Raw genomic sequence first — 22,938 nt, 5'->3', positions numbered from 1 at the left:
TATCTGTTGTATGTTGAACTTGGGCTTCAAGGTTTATTTGTGAGTAAATCTGGCTTTGATAATAGCCAGTGCCTACCAAGCCACCAACCTCACTGCACGTCACTGGTATGCATGCATGACTGTAAGTCACGTTAGATAAAAGCATCTTCTAAATGGCATATTAATCATATATATATTATAAGACTAATATTCATCATCTAATATGGTAGAGTACACAGTGTATATACAGTAGCAGTCAGAAGTTTGGATACACCTACTCATTCAAGGGTTTTCTTTATTTTTACTATTTTCTACATTGTAGAATAATAGTGAAGACATCAAAACAAATCAAAATATATTTCATATTACAGATTCTTCAAGTAGCCATCCTTTGCTTTGAGGACAGCTTTGCACACTCTTGACATTCTCTCAACCAGTTTCACCTGGAATTCTTTTCCAACAGTCTTGAAGGAGTTCCCACACATGCTGAGTACTTGTTGGCTGCTTTTCCTTCACTCTGCGGTCCAACTCATCCCAAACCATCTCAATTGGGTTGAGGTCAGGTGATTGTGGAGGCCAGATCATCTGATGCAGCACGCCATCACTCTCCTTGTTGGTCAAATAGCCCTTACACAGCCTGGGGGTATGTTGGGTCATTGTCCTGTTGAAAAACAAATGATCGTCCCACTAAGCGCAAACCAGATGGGATGGTGTATCGCTGCAGAATGCTGTGGTAGCCATGCTGGCTAAGTGTGCCTTGAATTCTAAATAAATCACTGACAGTGTCACCAGCAAAGCACCCCCACACAATCACACCTCCTCCTCCATGTTTCACGGTGGGAACCACACATGCGGAGATCATCTGTTCACCTACTCTGCGTCTCACAAAGACACAGCGGTTGGAACCAAAAATCTTACATTTGGACTCATCAGACCAAAGGACAGATTTCCACCGGTCTATTGTCTATTGCTCGTGTTTCTTGACACAAGCAAGTTTCTTCTTGTTATTGGTGTCTTTTAGTAGTGGTTTCTTTGCAGCAATTAGACCATGAAGGCCTGACTCACGCAGTCTCCTCTGAACAGTTCCTGTTTGGATGTGTCTGTCACTTGAATTCTGTGAAGCATTTATTTTGGCTGCAATTTCTGAGGCTGGTAACTCTAATGAACTTATCCTCTGCGGCAGAGGGGACTCTGGGTCTTCCTTTCCTGTGACGGTCCTCATGAAAGCCAGTTTCATCAAAGCGCTTGATGGTTTTTGCAACTGCACTTGAAGAAACTTTCAAAGTTCTTGAAATGTTCCGGATTGACTGACCATCATGTCTTAAAGTAATGATGGACTGTCATTTCTCTTTGCTTATTTGAGCTGTTCTTGCCATAATATGGACTTGGTCTTTTACCAAATAGGGCTATGTTCTGTATACCAGGAAAGAAATTCCAAAAATGTGCTTTTAACAAGGCACACTTGTTAATTGAAATGCATTCCAGGTGACTACCTCATGAAGCTGGTTGAGAGAATCCCAAGAGTGTACAAAGCTGTTATCAAGGCAAAGGGTGGCTACTTTAAAGAATTTCAAATACAAAATACATTTTGATTTGTTTAACACTTTTTAGGTTACTACATGATTCCATATGTGTTATTTCATACTGTTGATGTCTTCACTATTATTCTACATTGTAGAAACTAGTAAAAATAAAGAAAAACCTTGGAATGAGTAGGGGTGTCCAAACTTTTGACTGGAACTGTGTATATATATATATTTATATATATATATATATATCCATGTGGTCTACTCACTGGGATTGAAGAGAAGGAGGAACTTAAGGCAGGCAACCTCTCTCCTGTCCACCTGTAGGGCCAGCAGCCTCCCAGCCAGCACCTGTCCTCTCTGGACCAGGCCTGAAAGAGTCACCCCCGCCTGGGACCCCATGGATGACAGATCCATCTGCAACACAACACCGGAGGACAACATGATGTTTTGCTGTATACAGGCTTTAAATTGTGCCGGAAACACACCACATACAGTACAAATGTACTGAATTACAGTACAGCTTCAGTACAAATACATAGATGCCATACAGTGAGTCAGCTGTATTTAAAAATGAAAAATATTTAGCCTTTATTTAACTAGGCAAGTCAGTTAAGAACAAATTCTTATTTGCAATGACGGCCTACCCCGGTCAAACCCTAACCCGGACGACGCTGGGCCAATTGTGCACCGCCCTATGGGACTCCCAATCACAGCCGTAGCTGTAGTTTCTCACCACTTTCTAAATGAATGAGATTTATGTGTTATGTAACATATTGGATGTTAAATCCTCCAATTCCCATAGTAGCTTCTAGAAATAATAAACCTTCTTCCTGCTCCCACAAACCTAGTCTGTAGATAAAAATGACCTGTTTTCCATTGCTGTCTTATGAGAAATAAATAATGCCATTTTAACAAGAGACAAATAAGAACAAATATTTCCCCTCTCTTCCCCAGACCCAGGCGTCAGTTACAAGCTGCAGAGACAAGCTGAAGCCTGTCAGCTGATGGTTGTTTTTTCCTGTTCTGTTCTGCATCTCCAAAACATGACCAAATGTGGAAAAACAAGAGCAGGCATCTGTGTGGGTCATCACTTGGTCAGGGATAGGCACTCCTCACACTCACAGGGTCTCCACATACAGTAGTAGGCTATCTATCTATTTGTGGATGTAGTCTCACTTTATGTTGTGTCACTGAAATAATGTGTGGTAATTACATTGGAACAGTGTAATAACAGTAATCACCGTATAGATACACATTATTGCAAAATAAATCTATCTACACAAATATTTATTGCTATCCATAGAGGTTGTATATTTGTAATGACTACATGATGAATGTGCATATGTGTATGACTGTGTATGTATTTCTGGTATTCATGAATGTATGAGCATTGTATTTGTTTTATATTGGAACTGTGAGGCTACTTACCTCCTGGCCAGTAACCAGCAACAGGCTGCTCTCCTTCCCGTGCTGCACTTGTCTGTAGACATGGTCCAGAACCAGCAGCTCAGACCAACAGTTGTGAAGAAGCTTCATCTGATCCCCCACCTCAAAGAAGAGACAGAAAACAGCAGGTCACCTCAAAGCTTAAACTCATTCCACACAGATGGCAAAACTTAGTGGTAGTGGAGAACCAATCTAATGTCAAACCCAATGTCAAATAAAACAGCCTACAATGATATTACAATCTCAAGCAGGCATCAATCTAACATCAACCCCCTTAAAAGCTAGCATCCACATGGGATAGTGTGGTTCCACCTGAAACACACATAGCTAGGTGGACAGATAAATGGGGTGACTATAAAACCCAGGGAGGAAGATGAGGGTCCTTGTGCCATATTTTCAGAGTCTGGGTCTGGTGTCAGTGTCTCGCGTCTCATCACGCTGCATTTACGAGCCACAGAGATGACCTCTCCAACCTCCTCACCTCTCCGTGTCCTCCGTCACCCCACTAGCCAGCCCATTAAAGGGGGGGGGGGGGGGGGGGGTGATTGGACACTCCTCACTGCTAGTACATATTACTCTGGGAGCCGAAGGACGCCTCAGTCAGTAATTCAGCTCTGCAGCTGGTGACACACAGAGTGTTGCTGTAGCCCCCTAATAGCGTTGTCCCGCACCCGGACACACATTCATCTGGCACGGGGATGACAGAATTACTACCCCTTGAATGAAACTATATATCTGTCCAGAGGAGAAGTCCAATCTTGCTCCCGGTTGGAGCTACAGGACCAACACAAAACGTCTTGATTCATCAGGGGGGGTCATGGGAAGGAAGCTGAAGGGCACAGCAACCTACTGTACTTTCTCTCAAGGAGGATTCGTCACACAAGGACACAGACAACATTTACCACACACACACTCACATACACACAGCCTCTCACATTTTCCATAAGCATAATCCCATAGCTAGATGAGATTACTGAACATTTTATCAAATCAGATATGATGACCATTTAATATGATATTATTTCAAAACAAAAGCCCGATTACTATCATTGATGTTATGTCTCAGACCATTGTGAGTCCGGGGGCAGAATTCTCCTCCCCAGTCAGGTCTTACACCATAGTACTGATGATACTGCAGTAACTCCTGACCACTGATCACTACATCAGAACATGGGTCCTCAGAGGCCTACCATTCCTAAAATAACCCAGTTGAAAGACTAAAGTGAGGGGTCACGGGCCCCTGTGTGTATCCCTCTGACACAGCCTATACAAAGATACAGTGCCTTCAGAAAGTATTCATACCCCTTGACTCATTTCACATATTGTAGTGCTACAGCCTGAATTCAAAATGGATTAAATAGATTTTGTTCTCACCCATCTACACACAATACCCCATAATGACAAAGTGAAAAAATGTTTTTAGACATTTTTGCTAATTTATTGTAAATTAAATACAGAAATACAGTATCTCATTTACATAAGTATTCACACCCCTGAGTCAATACTTTGTAGAAGCACCTTTGGCGGCGATTATAGCTTTGAGTCGTCTTGGGTATTTTTGAATCTACTCGGGTATCATTTACGTAAGTATTCAAACCCCTTTGCTATGACACTCTAAATTGACCTCAGGTGCATCCAATTTCCTTTGATCATCCTTGAGATGTCACTACAACTTGATTGGAGTCCACCTATGGCCAATTCAATCGATTGGACATTATTTAAAAATAAACACACCTGTATATATATAAGGTCCCACAGTTGACAGTGTATGTCAGAGCAGAAACTATACTATAGAATTGTGATGCGGCATATATCTGATGAAGGGTATAAAACAATTTCTAGAGTGTCGAAAGTTTCCAAGAGCACAGTCGTCTCCATCATTGGGAAATTGAAAAAATATGGAACTACCCAGACAGCCTAGAGCTGGCCGTCCGACCAAACTGAGCAACCGGGCAAGAAGGACCTTGGTCAGGGAGGTGACCAAGAACCCAATGACCACTCTGAAAGAACTACATAGTTCCTTGAAGCCACTCCTGAGAAAAAGTCACATGACAGCACGCCTGGAGTTTAATTAAAAAGGAACGTGAAAGACTCTGAGAGCATGAGGCAATAGATTATGTGGTTTGATGAGATAAAAATAGATATTTGGCCTGAACGCAAAGCGCTATGTCTGGAGAAAACCAGGGACAGCTCATCACCCGTTTAACACCATCCCTTCCGTGAAACATGGTGATGGTAGCATCATGCTATGGAGATGCTTTTCAGTGGCAGGGACTGGGAAACTGGTAAGGATAGAGGGAACAATGAATGGAGCCAAATACAGGCCAATCCTTGATGAGAACCTGCTTCTGAGTGCAAACGACCTTAGACTGGGGAGAAGATTTACGTTCCAACAGGACAATGACCCAAAGCATACAGCCAAAATAACGCTAGACTGGCTTCAGAAGAAGAATGTCTAAGCCCTTGAGTGGCCAAACCAAAGCCCAGGCTTGAATCCCAATGAAAATCTGTGGAAAGACTTGAAGATTGCTGTTCACTGACACTCCCCATCTAACTTAACAGAGCTTGAGAATGGAAGAATGGGAGAAATGGGAGAAAATCACCAAATCCAGATGTGCAAAGCTGATACAGACACACCCAAGACGACTCAAAGCTATAATCGCCGCCAAAGGTGCTTCTAAAAAGTATTGGCTCAGGGGTGTGAATACTTATGTATAATAGATATTTCTGTATTATATTTTCAATAAATTTGCAAAAATGTCTTAAAACATGTTTTCACTTTGTCATTATGGGGTATTGTGTGTAGATGGTGAGGATAAAAACAATTTTTTTTATCCATTTTGATTTCAGGCTGTAACACAACAATGTGTGAAATAAGTTAAGGGGTATGAATGCTTTCTGAAGGCACTGTACCATGTTTCTTTCTCACTCAGGGAGTGCAGCCCATCAGATAATCCACACAGTGGACTCACTGTCACTAAGATAAGGCTGAGAGAGAAATAACAATAACTTGACAAAAAGTTGCTTCTAATTACACGCTTCAATTCAGATCTGGTGCTACAAGAACAATGGTCAGCATTCATTATGGATTGGCAAAAATTACGAAATACAATTACAAAATACCATGAAGATCACTGTGTCAAAATAGACTACAAAATACTTATATTTTCAAATGCATTTAATTAAAATACATGTATTTTGTATTTTAAAGTACAGAATTTAATTTGAAAGTAACTGGCCCAAACAACAACAATATTCTCAGTAAATGTTACCGAAACGTTTTACTTGCTATAACTGAGATATGTTGTAGTTTATCTACCTTAGTTGAACGCACTGACTGTAAGTCACTCTGGATAAGAGTGTCTACCAAATGATCAAAATATAAATGTATATATGAAAATACACATCCCAAAATTAACTGCAAAGCACACTGGGTATTATTAATGACATTGTGTCGGGCGGAGCTCATTAGAATAATTCTCAGCATGCTTTGCAATTTTCATTTTTACATTTACAATTATATTTACTTCATTTAGCAGATGCTCTTATCACAACGTAGTGCCATCAGACTTCTGATACCAATGCAGGTGAACCGCTCTAATTTTTTTGAAATAGAAAAGTATTTTGTAACATATCCAGGTGAGCCACCACAGTGTCCGGCAACAGTATTGATGTCTTTCACCTTTGGGTCCGGGAGTAACATTTGACTGGGGCCATAACTTGTGCTGTACCGTATGGCACAACTCAAATACACCATTCAGTTGACAAAGAGAATTAAAGTACAAGGCCTATCTGGCTTGGACAGTGATGCATCTCAAATCATTACCCAGAGGGAAACAGAATAGGTTATGGTGTCACCTCTTTAACTGCTGCTCTGTTTGAGTGCCTCCACCAGGAACAAGGAGATACAGAAACAATGACAGCAATCTGTCATAATAAATAGATCATTTTACACAGGCCTTCATTCTTTACTGCCAATATCTGTGTACGTGTGCAACATTTTAGAAAGAACATCAGGTAACCAAAAGATAAAGCTCTACCTCTATCATTTTGTCTTGAATATTCTTGATTTTACTTATCTATTAAGTACGATCCTTACAATGATAAGATATGATACTGCGATTATGATTATAAGGATCATTTCTCAATGTGCATCTCTCGCCTATTGTTTCCCTGTGGACTGGAGCCTGGGAGCTTACCTTGAGCTCCTTGAAGAAGATGCAGCTCCTGGCCCATTCCACTATGGAGAACAGAGTCTGGTCGGCCATGCGACACATGAGGCTGAAGGTGCTGAGCTTTTCCTGCCTGCCCGGGCCACTCTGCTCCTGCTGCAAGAAGGCCATGATCTTAATCTGCACCTGCATCTCATCTGGGTCGCAGCGCAGCAGTTCCAGCACGAGGGGGGGCTGGCTGGGAAGCTGCGGGGAGCCACCGGAGGGGTACCCGTCCGGTAAGGGGTACCCCACCAGAGACTCTGGGGAGCTTGTGTAGGGGTCAGGGTACTCAGACTTGATGGCCCTGCTGGGGAATGCTGTGTATTGGTACTGGGTGGGCAGGGGCCCATGGGGTTGCATGGCCACCCCCAGGGAGGGGGGTCCGTAGAGGCTGGCCTCGTAGTCTGTGTGGTTGATGGAGGCTGGGATGGAGGGCATAAGGCCTTTAGGGAGGGAGGGGAGGCTGTGCAGGGTGCCGGTGAAGCCATAGTTAGTCTGTACAGGCGAGAGCTGTGGAGGAGCAGAATCCAGCTTGAAGCCTGTGGAACGGATCAAAGCCTTCTTCTGCTGCTTCATGGCTCTGTCCCGCTTGTACATGGGGCCAAACTTATTCCTGCCCCCACGCATGCGGTCTGCACGCACCGCTGTCAAAGAAGAGACATCACGTTGAGAAACAGAACCTCTATCGACAACAGTGGATCTGTTATGTGCAATTTGTTACTAGGCTACTTTAGCCAGAAAAATATCATGGAAAAATGTCACTCATGTAAAATAACTCCTTATGTAAGTCCTTATAAAGAGAAACTCATTCAAACGTCTATCATTGAAAATACAGCCATAACAAGTGCACAGGAAAATACCCTAATTTAGTCAGGAATGTTTGGCAGTTTCCTGAACCAATTCCTGAAAGCAATGTAAAACAACCGCCAGGGTATCATACTCTGGTTACACTTTAGTTGGATAGACTACAGTATCAGTAGCATTTCAACTAACTATCTACTAACCCTAGCTGTGACCCTAACCTTAACCCTTTTCCTAACCCTAAACTTAACCCTTACCCTTATTCGAAACCTTACCCTAACCCTAACTCTAACTGTAGCAAGCAGTTGCTCATTAACAGATAGTTTGTTGAAAGTTGAAAGTGTGACCCTTTATTCTACCACACATTTGAATTATCTTTTTGACAATTTACTATACACAACATAAGCTAATGCCTTTGACGTTACGTAACACTAAGCTTGTTGATGTAAATAGAACGCTTAAAACCATCAGCGAGAAGCCCAGAGTTTTATCAGCAAGTCAAGAATGTGTCATTTCTCCACGGAAACAGGTGCTTTCTCGCATCACATGCCTGGGAATCACTGGTGAAAATGGCGCTCTGGCCCCCATCATGTTTTGCGCGCTCCAGCCCCTCACTAAGCCACATGGACACTCTAGTCTGTATGTTGTCTGTCCCTAATACAAAGCTACCACTACAACTTTTGCACAAACATTTCACAATCCAGATGCAACTGATTGCTAAGACAGGCTATAAAATCCATTCTATACTCTAAAATGTAGGGGTTCAACAAGGGTTCTTCTAAGATCCTCAAAGTTCTTTGAAGAACCTTCGGGTTCTTGACACTGAAAATTGCCCCCAAAAGGTTCTTCCAAGAACCCCATAGGAGGTGGGGTTCATTGAGGAACCTCCTTAGTGGGTGGGGGTTCTTGCAAGAACCTACCTGCCCAACTGAAACACTTGGATTTGAATGTGAAAGGACAGCAGGTGCAGGCACTTAACTGAACAATTTTAAGATCTCCTCAATTTAAGGTAAGGTTTGTCCCTTATATGATCTAAATTGATATTATTTCATGATGATACCATCTATCTTTCATATTTGTGCAAATCTTTGTAAAACAGAAAATGGACACAACTCAAAGGAAATCAATCAACAGAGGTACGAATACGTACAGTTGAAGTCGGAAGTTTACATACACCTTAGCCAAATACATTTAAATTCAGTTTTTCACAATTCCTGGCATTTAATCCTGGTAAAAAATCCCTGTCTTAGGTCAGTTAGGATCACCACATTATTTTAAGAATGTGAAATGTCAGAATAATAGTAGATAGAATTATTTATTTCAGCTTTTTTTTCTTTCATCACATTCCCAGTGGGTCAGAAGTTTACATACACTCAATCAGTATTTGGTAGCATTGCCTTAAATGGTTTAACTTGGGTCAAACATTTCGGGTAGCCTTCCACAAGATTCCCACAATAAGTTGGGTGAATTTTGTCCCATTCCTCCTGACAGAGCTGGTGTAAGGTTTGTAGGCCTCCTTGCTCGCACCCGCTTTTTCAGTTCTGCCCACAAATTTTCTATAGGATTGAGGTCAGGGCTTTGTGATGGCCACTCCAATAGCTTGATTTGTGGTCCAAAAGGCCAATTTGCAACAACTTTGAAGGTATGCTAGGGGTCATTGTCCATTTGGAAGACCCGTTTGCCACCAAGCTTTAACTTCCTGACTGATGTCTTGAGATGTTGCTTCAATATATCCACATAATCTTCCTTCCTCATGATGCCATCTAATTTGTGAAGTGCACCAGTCCCTCCAGCAGCAAAGCACCCCCACATCATGATGCTGCCACCCCCATGCTTCACAGTTTGGATGGTGTTCTTCGGCTTGCAAACCTCCCCCCTTTTTCCTCCAAACATAACGATGGTCATTATGGCCAAACAGTTCTATTTTTGTTTCATCATTCATTTTATGGCGGTTTTGGAGCAGTGGCTTCTTCCTTGCTGAGCGACCTTTCAGGTTATGTCGATATAGGACTCATTTTACTGTGGATATAGATACTTTTGTACCCGTTTCCACCTGCATCTTTACAAGGACCTTTGCTGCTGTTCTGGGATTGATTTTCACTTTTCGCACCAAAGTATGTTCATCTCTAGGAGACAGAACGTGTCTCCTTCCTGAGCGGTATGACAGCTGCGTGGTCCCATGGTGGTTATACACGCGTACTATTGTTTGTACAGATGAACGTGGTACCCTCAGGCATTTTGAAATTGCTCCCAATGATGTACCAGACTTGTGGAGGTCTACAATTTCTTTTCTGAGATCTTGGCTGATTTCTTTTGATTTCCCCATGATCTCAAGCAAAGAGGCACTGAGTTTGAAGGTAGGCCTTGAAATACATCCACAGGTACACCTCCAATTGACTCAAATTGTGTCAATTAGCCTATCAGAAGCTTCTAAAGCCATGACATCATTTTCTGGAATTTTCCAAGCTGTTTAAAGGCACAGTCAATTTAGTGTATGTAAATTTCTGACCCACTGGAATTATGATACAGTGAATTATAAGTGAAATAATCTGTCTGTAAACAATTGTTGGAACAATTACTTGTGTCATGCACAAAGTAGATGTCCTAACCGATTTGCAAAAAACTATAGTTTGTTAACAAGAAATTTGGGGAGTGTTTGAAAAACGAGTTTTAATGACTTCAACCTAAGTGTATGTAAACTTCCGACGTCAACTGTATGCTATAAGAATAATTTGAAGGCTAGCTGTATTGGGTGCGGATGACTGAACTGCTCACTTTTGTGTCTGTGTCTGCAGGTATACAGAGGAGGAGGCATACACTACCGGTCAAAAGTTTTTGAACACCTAAGCATTCAAGGGTTTTTCTTAATTTTTTTACATTTTCTACATTGTAGAATAATAGTGAAGACATCAAAACTATGAAATAACACATATGGAATCATGTAGTAACCAAAAAAAGTGTTAAACAAATCAAAATATATTTTATATTTGAGATTCTTCAAATAGCCACCCTTTTGCCTTGATTACAGCTTTTCACACTCTTGGCATTCTCTCAACCAGCTTCACCTGGAATGCTTTTCCAACAGTCTTGAAGGAGTTCCCACATATGCTGGGCACTTGTTGGCTGCTTTTCCTTCACTCTGCGATCCGACTCATCCCAAACAATCTCAATTTGTTTGACGTTGGGGGATTGTGGAGGCCAGGTCATCTGATGCAGCATTCCATCACTCTCCTTCTTGGTAAAATAGCCCTTACACAGCCTGGAGGTGTTCGTTCCACTAAGCCCAAACCAGATGGGATGGCGTATCGCTGCAGAATGCTGTGGTAGCCATGCTGGTTAAGTGTGCCTTGAATTCTAAATAAATCACAGGTACCGGAGCGTCAAGTCTAGGACCAAAAGGCTCCTCAACAGCTTCTACCCCCAAGCCATTAGACTGCTGAACAATTCATAAAAATCGCCACCGGACCATTTACATTGACCCCCCCCCCACCTAGTACACTGCTGCTACTCGCTGTTTGTTAGTTACCTATGCATAGTCACTTCGCCCCCACCTACATGTACAGATTACCTCAACTAGCCTGTACCCCTGCACACTGACTCGGTACCGGTGACCCTGTATACAGCCTCATTATTGTTATTCTTATTGTGTTACTTTTTATTTTAGCCTACTTGGTCAATATTTTCTCCTTCTTGAACTGCATTGTTATTTAAGGGCTTGTAAGTAAGCATGTCATGGTAAAGTCTACACTTGTTGTATTCGGCGCATATGGCAAATAAAGTTTGATTTGACAGTGTCAACAGCTAAACACCCCCCACCATAACACCTCCTCCTCCATGCTTTACAGTGGGAAATACACATGCGGAGATCATCCGTTCACCCACACCGCGTCTCACAAAAACACGGCGGTTGGAACCAAAAATCTCCAATTTGGACTCCAGACCAAAGGACAAACTGGTCTAATGTCCATTGCTCGTGTTTCTTGGCCCAAGCAAGTCTCTTCTTCTCATTGGTGCCCTTTAGTAGTGGTTTCTTTGCAGCAATTCGACCATGAAGGCCTGATTCACACAAGTCTCCTCTGAACAGCTGATGTTGAGATGGGTCTGTTACTTGAACTCTGTGAAGCATTTATTTTGGCTGCAATTTCTGAGGCTGGTAACTCTAATGAACTTATTCTCTGCAGTAGAGGTAACTCTGGGTCTTCCAGTCCTGTGGCGGTCCTCATGAGAACCAGTTTCATCATAGCCATCATAGCCAGTGTGCAAAGCTGTCATCAAGGCAAAGGGTAGCTATTTGAGGAATCTCAAATATAAAATATATTTTGATTTGTTTAACACTTTTTTGGTTACTAAATTATTCCATAGGTGTTATTTCATAGTTTTGATGTCTCCACTATTATTCTACAATGTTGAAAATAGTAACAATTAAGAAAAACCCTTGAATAAGTAGGTGTTCTTAAACTTTTGACCGGTAGTGTACAAAGGAATATCAATTGGTATTGGTATGTTATACAATGAAAATCCCATAGGCCTCTACATTATGGACAAGGTATGTGTGTTAAAAACATTATCAAAAAGTTTTTTTCATTCACATTTACCACAAAAGCCAAGGTGAATACTGTCATGTGCATGTTTTGTTAATCCTCTGTATAATTACAATGTTTTGGATTCACTCTCCCTACACCTCTGATGAATATAATAGGAAACCTGTTCGATCACCATGCACTGCAAAATCATTCTGACTATGGATACACAGAATATCAACACATGAACATCAACATGCCAGAGGGTATGCCCATTGAACTTGGGGCTCTGCTCGGAGTTTACATCATATTTTGATATTTTTATTCTGCTTTGCCACTAAAATCGAAATAAAGACTGACAACAAAAAAGTGTGTTATTATATTATTATTAATAATAATAATAATATATTAAATGTATATTATTATTAATAATAATAATAGGAAAGGGGGGATAGTTCAGAAATGTACCCCAAAAGGTTCTTCAAAGGGTTATTTGAGGATCCATTAAATGGGGTTATTGGAAGAACTTATAGGGGTTCCCCACAGTTTCAATTTGAAGAACCCCTAGTATGCTCCAGATACCTTTAATTTTTAGTGTAGGCCTACTGACCATAAAGAAGAAATTTACATATTTTAGATGAATAGCAAATTGTTTAAAAAAAAATGCAAATAGATCTACAGTCATAAAATGTGATTTGATTTGCATATGGAAAAATATGCCACAACATTAAGGGCATATTTCTTCTGGACAATAATGTTGAAATGCTCTCACTGATAACGTCAAATTAAGGGGTAAAATGATGAGGAGAACCATACCTTCTAATCTCATGCCAACATTGAGGCATTTCTGGAATCGGCAGAAGGGACATCTCTTCCGCTGTGTTTTGTCTATTTTACACTCCTGGTTTTCTGCACAAGTGTACCTCTTATTATTCTGGACTGTCCTCTTGAAGAAGCCCTGGAGAAAATATCTACATTAGGTTGACGGGCCACAATACCCACAAACACAAGGGGGGGAAAGGACATTATAAATAATGAGTAATTCCAAATGAAAATACCTTACAACTTTCACATGTAAGGAGTCCATAGTGGTATCCTGAGACCTTATCTCCACAAACAGGACACAATTCTTCCAAATCGGCATCATAGGTGTAGTCCATTACTTTCAAAGGGACGCCTAGTTAGCGAATAAAATCAAGGGTCAAGGAAAACGGTGACGCAGGGATGTCATTAATCAATTAATTCAAATAATGTACCGTTTCTTAATCGAATGCATTTACTGCCCATTACACATTGTAAAATGCAGGACGAAATTGCAGGATTCATAGTAGTTGTGACAAAAAATGTCTGTTTTAAATCAAACTTAATTCCAATAGTCCTAAAACCTAACAAAAACAAGTTTGGCTAATGATAATTATGATCTTAATATGGGTTGACAAATCATAATGCACATAGGGGAAGAATGCAGAAGTTTATTGATTTCCACATTGAACATGATAAATAGTTGATCTAGTGAAATTCGCATTTTTATGAGAGCTGATTGGCTGAATAGTTTTAGTCTATTTCACAAAAATAAGACGGATGATTCCATACAGTATGCGAGCCTACATACCATTTTCATATTAATAGTTTATACAAATCCAATTGAATTCAATTTAATTTTTATGTTACGTCTATTAGGGGCAACCAGCATTATCCTAAAATTAAACAGGCACATGATTAGACAGATTCATTGAGCCCAAAAGACACCAAATATAAGACGCATAGATGGATACCTTGATTGTCCCATCCTTCCAAGTGCTTAATCCTATTAATCATGAAATGCCCCAAACCAGGATAGAATAACGCGTTTTATAATCCAAACACACAACACGGCCACGCGCGCTTCAGCTTCAGTAGTCTTCTGTCTTTATACGCCTCGCACGCATAGCCTTCGACACGCGCACAGGTCCTGTACTCAAGGCTCTTCTGTTGGGAGATTGGTCAATGAGCGGTGGATGCGACCACCTATATTTAGGAAACAACCTAAGCGGTACGGTGTACTCTTTCTTGCAACATAATAAACGGTTAGAGATGTCAAATCTGAAGGAGAACGCCGTGAGCCATCAAAAAGGAACAGAGGATGACCGAAGGTGATATTAGCCATTACTATTAATATTATTAGTAGGCCTATTATTAGTAGTATTTTCTTATTAATCGTATTAGTATGATTATTAATATTAATAATATTAATATTAACATTATGTAGCATTGTTAGGCTTTATCGATCGTTATTACAATTACTGTTATTATTCATGTTTTTTGTTGTTATTGATATTACTACTATCATAATCATCAGTCGTTTCAGTTTTCGTTATTCATTTTAATTCTGTGAATAAATTAGGCCATATTGATGTGAACAGCAATATTGTTTTTTACAAGAAATGAGTAGGCCTATAGCCTACGCATCAAAGGATAAACGTATACTTTCACATCAATAGGCCTTAGATATATGCTAGGTAGATTTAGAAAAGGAAACGCAGACCCTTTGCATATGACTTAATTATATTTCAAGGCTGTTTCAACAATACATTTCAACAAGGAGCGTTAGTCTATTAACTATCTTTTTATAATTATTAATTACAAAATAGGAAGATTAGGTTATATTCGATAAGTAGGCTTAATTATTTTGTGTGGGTATAAGCTATTTTGTAGAATTAAATTAGATTCACTGATTCACACTGACTCTATTTGCCGCTCTGGCAATTATGCAAATCTATTTGCCTCCTCTATACCTCAAGTTCAGATGTGGAGAGGAAGCATTTCATTTTGTACCACTTTGATTTCAAATGCGCCAAACTAGGTAGCTAGCGTAATATTTTTCTTATTTTTCTTACTGAGACATGAAAAAAGCCAAACAAACAAAAAATAAAAGTGTTCAAGTATAAATACGTTTGAATAGCTTATTTCTCAGATCGCCTACTGAAGGCATGCATAAGGTTTATATAATATTTGTCAGGATGCATTATGCTTTACGGCCTAGCCACAAATATGGGAAGTGCAGACAGAATTTCTTTATTAAAATTAAAATCTCATTCTTAATGACTTTAAATAGGCTATTCGAAATGGGCTTGCTACAACAAAACATTAGAGGCATATTGCTATATGTATAAAATATTGCATACGCCTATCTGTGGGTTTACTAAGTTAATGTTGGCATATCCTAAATTTAAGACAATTGTACAGATTCAACTAGCGGATTATTAGACTTACCTTGTGCCTTTTCTCCCAACATTTGATTACCTATGAGGTAGGCCAGACGTCGACGATAATAAAACCTTAAATAAGACGCTGCAAAACTTTGGCCACTTTGGATAGCCTATAAAATCCGAATATACAAAACAAATACTTAGCCTAAAAACAGATGATTTAGGAAAATGGGGATCTCCACGAATAACTGCAGTCATTTCCAGCTTTGTCTTTGCTCTTCCTTCTTTATTAAATAGCAAAAAAGTTACTAAAGTTCTTATTGGTCATCGACATGTCATGTGACGACTACGGATACGACGATGCGCCCTTTTTTCACAATCCAAGCAATACAATAACTGAGATGCACACATACAGACACAGTGTATCGTACGGGGCTATCAGTGTCCTCAACCTCATCAGTATCATATATGCCAGAAAATTGACATATTTCAAACAATCCATATTGTATTGTCTATCCTTGAGCACTGTGTATGGCAGTTCCATCAGCTAATGTAATTATGAATGTTTTATTACTGTGAAACTGGCATACTCGCCTTACAATTGTAGAAAATATGTCATTAATATACCTCAGAAATCTAATGACAGTAGGTCAATGCACTGTGTAATGCAAGCCCCTCAGTGACCATAGAGGCACACATAATCATCTGAACCACTACCATCTATCTACAATTCCCGAGGATAAACTCCAAGGGAGAACTTGAACTTAGTGGTTTAACCAAACATTGTACATTTACACAATCAGGAATGATAATTACCTGAGTCAATATTCAATTATATTGTTGCCACCACCGTAGCCTAGTCAAATTAATAAAACTCTGTTTTTTTCTTGAGTTCTAAGAAATACATCTGCAGTTGTATTAGGTCGGAAATAACCACTTCTGTATACAGTATGTTCTGTGTTAATCAGAGTGGTGTGTACAATTAAGTGATCATGCCTGAGAAGCCGGTGTTAGGAGGATATATTGGCATGGGTTAGGCCCAAGAGGTAGTCGAGGGCTGGCAAACCATGACAATAACACCGGCTTCGAGTGCATTATCACTTTTGTACAACGGGTTACCAACATATTCAAATAATGATTGACATATTTTCATTAAAAACGTTATTTTGATGAATTTATTAATATTATTTAATCCTTCCACAAGATATAGTGCCAACACAAATTGAGGGTTGCTACCTAAGCCGGCTGGATTCATTCTATCTGTTCGGTTCATTCTATCTGTTCGGTTCATTCTATCTGTTCGGCTCATTCTGTCTGTTCGGGTCATTCTATCTGTTCGGTTCATTCTGTCTGTTCGGTTCATTCTATCTGTTCGGTTCATTCTATCTGTTCGGCTCTCTCTGACACTATTGTTCAGAGGACCTAGCCAACAACACAACTAACACAGTCACTTCAAACTGAAGCTGGAAAGAATGCAAACTAGCTGCACTTCGTTTCGTTTGACATTTTTTCAAGTTGATTCATGATTACGATTGGCTGAGAAACGCTGTGTGCCTGTCTGTCTAGTCCTGACTCCCAACATGTTCATTGCTATCGGACAGCTGGATATTTTTCACACAAGTCTCCTCTGAACAGTTGATGTTGAGATGTGTCTGTTACTTCAACTATGTGAAGAATTTATTTGGGATGCAATTTCTGAGGCTGGTAACTCTAATTAACGTATCCTCTGCAGCAGAGGTAACTCTGGGTCTTCCTTTCCTGTGTCGGTCCTCATGAGAGCCATGAACAAATTTGAATATTGAAACAATGTTGCAAATGTTGGAGAGACAGACAGCAAAGTTTATACACATCTTCCGCTGTTGAAAACTAAATGTTAGTCTTAAAGAAATGTCAGATAATGTCTAGATGCTTTTCATAGTGGAGATCAAGTTTATAAATTGCTTGGCTGCACTGATGAGCCAGTGGATTGCGCAGTCAGATGGAACAGAGTAAATAAGCATTTTAATGTCATAGATTTAGCCTGGTGGTAACTTGTGGAATAGACACCGGCTGGAATGCAGTTCTAAACAATCAGAATTCAGGATTAGACCCACCCGTTGTATAATTAAGCAATAAGGCATGCGGGGGTGTGGTATATGGCCAATATATCATGGCTAAAGGGCTGTTCTTACGCACGGCGCAACGCGGAGTGACTGGATTTCCCGAGGTGCCTTATTGCTATTATAAAGTGGTTACAAACATATACCACGGCTTTCAGCCAATCAGCATTCAGGGCTCGAACCACCCAGTTTATAATGTGGATTTAGAACATCGGTTCGGTGAGGGGAGATATTGTATAGAGATGCTATATTCTTAAAGGCCCAGTGCTGTCCAAAATGTAATTTACCTTTGTTTTGTATAGATTTCCACACTATAAGGTTACATATCCCTCTCATTAGGCTCGTCCAATTAGGCCCCTCACTCAGACCACTCCCAAACAGTCCTAGAAAAATTCTTGCTTGAGAAATGCTGGGTTATTTTTTACCATTGTAATTGAAGAAAATGACATTAAGGTACTTAATTGTTACCCAGAAATGACTTGATATTGAGATAAAATGGCTGTATTGAACCTTTAAGATATTGTGCTCAAGTGCCTGTCTATTTTAATGACATGAAGGCCAAGATCGAGTCAAAACCCTCTTATTTGAATGTGTAAAAGCTCATAACGTTTGTGGTGAAACATTGCAAGTCTACACCAGGCATTTGGTTATCTAGTCATTCTAGTTGTATCAATTGGTCTGCATAGCTGGAGAAATACAAAAACCCACAAGGTATGTCTTTAGGAATTCCTGTTCATGAATCATGATAAACATATGCTTCATTCTCCATTCTACCCATTGTTTGCAGGTTGTGGACATGATTATTATCCTATGAGATGGTGCAAAGCAGGAGTTTAAAATATTACATTTGAATTACACTATTCACATACGGTTCACCGTTGCAAAGACGTAATGAAAAAAAAACTCTAATTGGTTGTTATTGCACCAGCAGCATTAACTGTAACTGTAATAGAGGCATTAGCTCTATGAGACTAAGACTAATGAGACATCTATCCTACACTCCCTGTTGTATGTATCCTATAGTGCCCTGAGCCCACTGCAGTGAAGGATCTTAGGATGGGGCAGTGACCCTCCAAGGTCTCAGTTTAGGCAAAACAAGGTCCCTGATTAGGCTATCAACACATCCTATTATTATATCTAAGAGGCAGAAAACAAACATTGAGCCCACTGTCAGGACAGGGTGAGGAGGAGGAAGAGGGCCTGCAGAGGCAGACACCAGGCTAGGCCTCTTGTCAATGAATCGCAGAAATATGGCCTATCTAATGTTTGTCTCCAGCACTCTTTTGTTTTGCGAGTGTGCTGTGGCTACAGGTCAATGGTACCCCAGCATCAGAAGCACTCTGTCTCTGTCTCTGAGATATATTAGGACAATAAATAAAGAGCAGGATTGGGGCTTCGATGTTGTTTTGACTTCATCATTTATATTTTGCTCATTGTGCCCTCTTCAGCTATTTTCTGCTAAAACAGCAGAATCTCTGGGATAAAAAAATGATAGGAAAACAATTGCTTTATAGGTGAAAGTGCATTTATGCTAATCTCTTTTACATGTAACACATCTAAAAAAGAAAAAAAAGAAGAGTAAATATGTCACCAAAAAAAGTCATAAAAAAAGTAAGTATTATTTTCTGTGAACATTTAATCGAATGTATTCATTATATAATTATGCAATAGAAAATACATGCTGATGGTTCAGACAAGGATGGAATTACAGTAGAACAGACTGACTGGATGTAACACGTGGAACGTCAGTTTATGTGTAGCCATCTCACCCAGGTGTAACAACCGTTACCAGTTATTGATTGGATCAATTGTGCCTCAAAGAGGAGCTATCTGAACGATACAGAAGAAAGTGTAAGGAGACTGCTTTCTCAGAAGAAAATGGAGACTGCATTCGAAGAAGAATATACGTATATGGAGAGACTACATTTCTACTTGCCAATAACAAATCACAAAGAAAGCATGAACAATACGATAACCCCTGGCTCAATACATATGTCAGTGTCTTCCGTCTGTCCTTGGGGTAAGGGTACTGCACAAACTAAACCAAGCAAAACACTTGGAGGAGGAACAAAGATGGTCAAACTACAATAGCATCTTAAGAAAGCAAACGTGCAAGGGGTTGCAGCCAGTGTCTTCCCACAAGGTCAAAGATTAAAACCACAAACACTTCACTAAGAGCTAGAATTACTTTGGAACTAAACTATTTTTTCCCTCAAAGACTTTCATATATCCATATTAATTACATTTACAATAGACATGGGTTTGATGAAATGTGATGGACAAAATGAACATGTGTATCTGTAATGACTATTTTGGAGTTATGCCCTCTGGTGGTCTACTCTATGTATATAGACTACCATCTTGATGCATATAAACTACCAAGGACTACAAAACCAAACACTCTTTCAGTAGTGGTTGAAGCATGCACAGCAGGCCTACTGTCAGCATTGGGGATTGTATTAGTTATTAATTATTATAGGAAGTAAGTACTAAGTAAGTAGTAGTAGTAAGTACAGTGGTGGAAAAAGTATCCAAATGACATACTCTAGTAAAAGTAAAGATACCTTAATAGAAAATGACTACAGTAAAAGCGAAAGTCACCCAATAAAATACTACTTGAGTAAAAGTCTAAAAGTATGTATACTTAAGTATCAAAAGTAAAAGTATAAATCATTTCAAATTACTTATATTAAGCAAACCAGACTGCACAATTGTCTTGATTTTTGAAATTCACAGATAGCCAGGGGCACACTCCAACACCCAGACATAATTAACAAACAAAACATTTGTGCTTAGTGAGTCCGCCAGATAAGAGTCAGTAGGGATGACTAGGGATGTTCTCTTGATCAGTGTGTGAATTGGACCATTTTCTGTCCTGCTAAGCATTCAAAATGTAACAAGAACTTTTGGGTGTCAGGGAAAAGGTATGGAGTAAAAAGTACATTATTTTCATTAGGAATGTTGTGAAGTAAAAGTAAAAAGTTGTCAAAAATACAAATAGTAAAGTACAGATACCCCCAAAAGCTCCTTAAGTAGTACTTTAAAGTATTTTTACTTAAGTACTTTACACCACTGAGTAAGTAAGTAAGTAAGTAATTAGTAAGTAAGTAAGTAAGTAAGTAGTAATAATAAGGTAGTAGGAGACGGTATTGAATAGTAATTGTGAGAAAACAATAAAACAATGCAGCCCTGTCAGTATTTGTGCTTAGCCTCATTGATGCTCAGAGCTGGGAGATGCAAGCCTAGGCCTACAGCATAGATGGAGCACCTCAATACATTAACACCATTCCTTGGCATTGACTTATTACTGAAATTTAACAGCCGTTTCTGTTAGTGCTCTTTTGAGAAGTCAGCTTTGTGTTCAGCAACAATAGAAACATGTCCCCACAAGGTCATCCTCAAATGAAACCTTGCACACACTTAAACATATCCCTATATTTTGGTTTGATAATCCATTATAGCAGTCAAAGTAATTTCATGCAGTATCAACTTGGAATGCATCAAAAGGGCCTATACAGTCCATTGTTGTAGTACATCTCTCTTCAGAATATTATTCTGCTTTCACTTCAGTCCAAAAATTCTCTGTCCTTCACATTTTAACATGTCAGGAATCTTCAGAAACCGCATTTATAAATGTTTGTTTGGCAAAACATTCAGTAATGAGAAAGACAGGAGCAACCCAGTTGTCTAGTACAGAGTAGTGTACTATAATGAAAGTTTGAGGTGGATCTGTCAATATGGACTCTCTGGACAGTACAGCCACTTTAACATGTACAGTACAGATATTACTGTTACTGCCTGGCAAACCTCCTGGAGCTGTCCTTGACCAAAACTCTCCTCTCAAAATTTGGAGACAGATCTAAAAGTCCTCAATCTCTTTTGCCTCCAAAGTGTTATAGACGCAAATACAAAACTTTAAACAAATTCTCATTTGTTTTCCCTCAATTTCATTTCCTGGCCCTGAGAATCAGGGTTATATCACTCAGTGTTTGATATGAGCATTTATTAAAATGCTGTTTCCATTTATGAGCATGCTCTAGTGAAGGGAATCAGATTGAAGTGATTAACTGGACAAGCAGATGTTCAAATGTTGGTGTCTGCCAGAAGCCCATTTACATTCAAGGTTACAACAGCCTGGTAGGTATTCATTAGGTAAGATTATAGCATTTACAGCTTTTTATCCATTATAAATCTCTGACACCAGACAGAGAATTTGAGACAAGAACAAATATATATATTTAAAATATATGTATATTTATAAGGCCAAACATATCTTAAACAATATATGCAAATTATTTTAATACATTTTTGATCATTATTTCCTTATAAACTCAACAGACATGTCATTTGTTCCTGTTGTACATCTTTAAAGGGGCAATCTGGCATTGGTACATCGATTTAATTTATTAAATTTACTTTTTAATTTATTTAATTTTTTTGACTTTTTAATTATTTTTTGACTTTTTAAACTTTGATATTAATTATATACCCATTGATTCTTGAAGAACAGCATATGCAGTAAGAACTCAAAATATAAGCTTGCTTTACTCCATTGTTTGTAAGCAACATAGCTCCAAAACATGGTTAAAATTATTATTTTAATGTCATGGACGATCAGTCAATGCATTCATTGCTCTGTCTATGAATTTGACAGTGGTTACATTTCTCCAGGCCCAACTTTGTTATTGTTTAAACTGCAGATTGCTCCTTTAACAACCAGAACATCATTATGGAGATTCAAGGGTCTTTCAGCCTTGACAGTACAGGCCTATCAGTGTCCACTTGGATTTATTGGCCTGTGTCCTTTCTGCCACGCTCCTGAAGCGTGGTTTCTCCAGGTGTGGTCATCTCCCCCTCTCTCTCTTGTCTCCCCCCTCTCCACATCTCCCCACTCTCCTTGGGGGAGCCCTATCATGTTGTTCCCCTTGACCCTGGCGCACTCCAGCCCCGCTGCCTTACGATAACAGTCCCACCATTCCTCACCCTCCGCCAACTGACACACTTTCAGAGGGATCTAACCTTGTTCCCTCACATTTCTCTGATGCCGACGCCATTTCCCTACAGTCCATGCTACATGCTCCCGAAATGCTCTCTCTCTTTTTTTCTCTCTCTCTCTCTCTCTCTCTCTCTCTCTCTCTCTCTCTCTCTCTCTCTCTCTCTCT

At 39.6% G+C, this 22,938-nt stretch overlaps 1 protein-coding gene across 2 annotated transcripts in view; it reads right to left on the bottom strand.

The window, feature by feature from the left end:
- Positions 1 to 15,930, bottom strand: part of LOC139545579 (nuclear receptor subfamily 5 group A member 2-like) — a 30,137-nt gene extending 14,207 nt beyond the window's left edge. The window contains exons 1-6 of one of the 2 annotated variants that reach the window (XM_071353517.1): positions 15,742 to 15,930; positions 13,548 to 13,666; positions 13,306 to 13,447; positions 7,154 to 7,812; positions 2,937 to 3,056; positions 1,775 to 1,922 (exon numbers count right to left, since the gene is read on the bottom strand). In XM_071353517.1, coding sequence (XP_071209618.1) covers positions 1,775 to 1,922; positions 2,937 to 3,056; positions 7,154 to 7,812; positions 13,306 to 13,447; positions 13,548 to 13,666; positions 15,742 to 15,763 — 1,210 coding nt within the window. In that variant the 5' untranslated portion in view covers positions 15,764 to 15,930. The remainder of the gene's footprint in view (positions 1 to 1,774; positions 1,923 to 2,936; positions 3,057 to 7,153; positions 7,813 to 13,305; positions 13,448 to 13,547; positions 13,667 to 15,741) is intronic. The other variant, XM_071353518.1, reaches the window with a different exon arrangement.
- Positions 15,931 to 22,938: the final 7,008 nt, after the last annotated feature.

The sequence above is a fragment of the Salvelinus alpinus genome, chromosome 19 (assembly GCF_045679555.1).
Source record: "Salvelinus alpinus chromosome 19, SLU_Salpinus.1, whole genome shotgun sequence".
Classification (NCBI taxonomy): domain Eukaryota; kingdom Metazoa; phylum Chordata; class Actinopteri; order Salmoniformes; family Salmonidae; genus Salvelinus; species Salvelinus alpinus.
The sequence above is the reverse complement of the archived record's forward strand: the minus strand, read 5'-3'. Positions and strand labels throughout refer to the sequence as shown.